The sequence below is a fragment of the Myotis davidii genome, unplaced genomic scaffold (assembly GCF_000327345.1).
Source record: "Myotis davidii unplaced genomic scaffold, ASM32734v1 scaffold453, whole genome shotgun sequence".
In the NCBI taxonomy this organism is placed as follows: domain Eukaryota; kingdom Metazoa; phylum Chordata; class Mammalia; order Chiroptera; family Vespertilionidae; genus Myotis; species Myotis davidii.
Genome location: NW_006285234.1, coordinates 849572 through 852003, shown reverse-complemented (window position 1 = coordinate 852003; position 2432 = coordinate 849572). Strand labels below are relative to the sequence as shown.

Genomic DNA, 2432 nt, shown 5'->3' with positions numbered 1-2432 from the left:
GGAGGGGAGGGGGAGGGTAAGGGAGAGAGATCAAGCAAAGGAATTGTATGCATGCATATAAGCCTAACCAATGGACACAGACACCAGGGGGGTGAGGGCATGAGCGTGGGGGTGGGGGGCAATGCGGGAATAAATACACATATGTAATACCTTAATCAATAAAGGAAAAAAGAAAGAGCACAGCTTTTGAGAAGGAAGCTACTTCTTCAAACACTAACCTAATGTGGTGCTTTTCTAAAGCGTGTGAGTAATACATCTGTAGCCTTAAAACCCAAGAGTGGGAAAGGCAAGAGATGCATTAGTGGGCGTGTTGCCAGAGAGGCTGGCTGGCAGATTTCCAGAGACCTCATAAGGTGACAGTGACTTTGGAGAATTCATCAGGGCTCACCTCCCACTCTGGGCTCAGAGATTTGATCTTGACAGATGCCTGAACTCGAGAGGCTGACTCATGCTAATAAAACTCACAAATAAGAGTCAGAAGTAACTAAACCATGCACCAAATTATCAATTAATAATGAGGAATAAATGCCAAGAGAGCCAAATAGTCACATCTCTAGGTAGAGTTCTTTCTTTCTGCAGACAAACCCTGGGTGGACATCACATTTAAAAACTTTTTTTAGAGCCCTCCCTCCAGGGAACACGCAGGCAGCTTCCCCTGCCCCCTTATGTACAGCCCATTTCTTCTACTGTTCACTTCTACCTCTGTGCCTTACTAAATTTTCTCTTACGTTTTTGGGTAAGATTAACAGAAGGCGATCAACTTTTTATTTCATCAAGTAAGGTCTTTAAGGATCCTAATTACAGTACTGCTATTTAAAAAAGATTGAAATCTTATAACCTTTAAATGGAAAGAAATTAGTTTTTTATGAGACTGACGCGCTGCCTACTGCGCTAAGAGGGCCACTTGAAATTAGTTTTTTAAAAAACTCACTACATAGTTCTGATTTTTCTCAGATCAGTACACTCACAGAGCAGTACCAACCTGCGGACATTGATTTATGTCATTTGATTAGGTGGTCGGACTAGCTCGATCCCCAGATGCATCTGATTCTCTACTAGAATCAGCCAGACCCTGGCTATTCAAAGTGTGATTCACAGACCAACACCACTGGCATCAACCATGAGTTGATTAGAAATGTAGAACCTCAGGCTCCACCCCAGAATTTAAATCTGCACTTTAGCAAGATTCCTGGGTGATTCATATGCATATTACAGTCTGAGAAGCACTGAGTTAGGAAACATCTTTGGTCCTAGGACCAGAGCAACCACTGTTAAGAATAGCATGGATGAGCCCCATCACTTTTCTGGCCTTTGACTCTTAACCAACTCTTTTTCAATCAACTCATTCTTTCTTAAACTCTACTTCTTATTTGAGTTATGATCAAGTCTTGAGAGCTATTCTGTCTTTTACAGTGATTACCCATCTTTGCTCTAATTACATTAGTTAGTCTTAAAGTAACACACAGAGAATAATCTTACATCCTTATTTCAAAGTTTTTATGGTGAGGACTGCCATCCCCGAGTTGTTGCCTACAAAGGGCAGAAATTATTCTTAATTTTCAAGACAGAAAACAGAATAGAAATGACTCTGTAGGCCAGGTTTGGTCTTCCTGCCTAACGCAACCCCAGCACCTGAACATCCTCCAGTAACTCACCAAGATTTACCTTAACTAATCATGATTGTCAACATTCCCTTAAAAGACTATGAGAGTAAGTAAGGGGCTAGTCTTATTCACTGCTATGTACCCAGTGTGTCATACTGTCCCTGACAAATAGAAAATATTTGTTTAAAGCATGAATGAATGAATGAGTGAGTGAATGAAATAAGTTTGTACTTCTAAGCCTTATTGTTGGTTTCAGACCTGGTGGGGTTTCAGCTTTAGGTTCCTCAGTCCTGATTAGAAAATGAGACGTGAGTACCCCTCCCCCAATACCCCCGCCCCCTGCCTTTTCTTGGCAGAGAAATGGTTAGGCACACTGGTCTATTCACAAAAAGGCACTGCTGTTGGTTGTAGCTACAATTCAGCTGGAAGTGTTTTTTTTGAGAAACATATCTACAGATAAGATGAACAGAAGGAAGTAGACAATGCAACATTAATCCAAAGGCTTGAATATACTTACAGGGTGTATGGCTGGAGAAAAATAAAAACGAAAGGTCTGGTCTGAGTTTCCACAGTCCTCTCTGAGTTCCTGGGATAAAGATGCTATCCTCCTTCAAGGTGGCTGCCAAGTGAAGTTGATGGAGAAGGTACCTAATGGGTGCAGGAGGCTATCAGAAAGAATACCAATCTCTGTGGTAACGGGGAAGACTAGCTGGGTAATTACTAAGAAAGAAAGATCTACTAATGACCAATGGAACTGATAGTTATGTGGAATTATGAGAAATCTAGACCAGTGATTCTCAAAGTGTGGTCCTTGAACTGGCTGCATAA

The 2432-nt window shown here is 41.4% G+C and overlaps 1 protein-coding gene across 3 annotated transcripts in view; it reads right to left on the bottom strand.

The window, feature by feature from the left end:
- ADAT1 (adenosine deaminase, tRNA-specific 1) overlaps nucleotides 1-2432 on the bottom strand; it is a 19916-nt gene that overhangs the window by 12034 nt on the left and 5450 nt on the right. For all 3 annotated transcript variants that reach the window (XM_006755747.2, XM_006755746.2, XM_015558794.1), the window contains exon 5: nucleotides 2122-2252. In XM_006755747.2, coding sequence (XP_006755810.1) covers nucleotides 2122-2252 — 131 coding nt within the window. The remainder of the gene's footprint in view (nucleotides 1-2121; nucleotides 2253-2432) is intronic.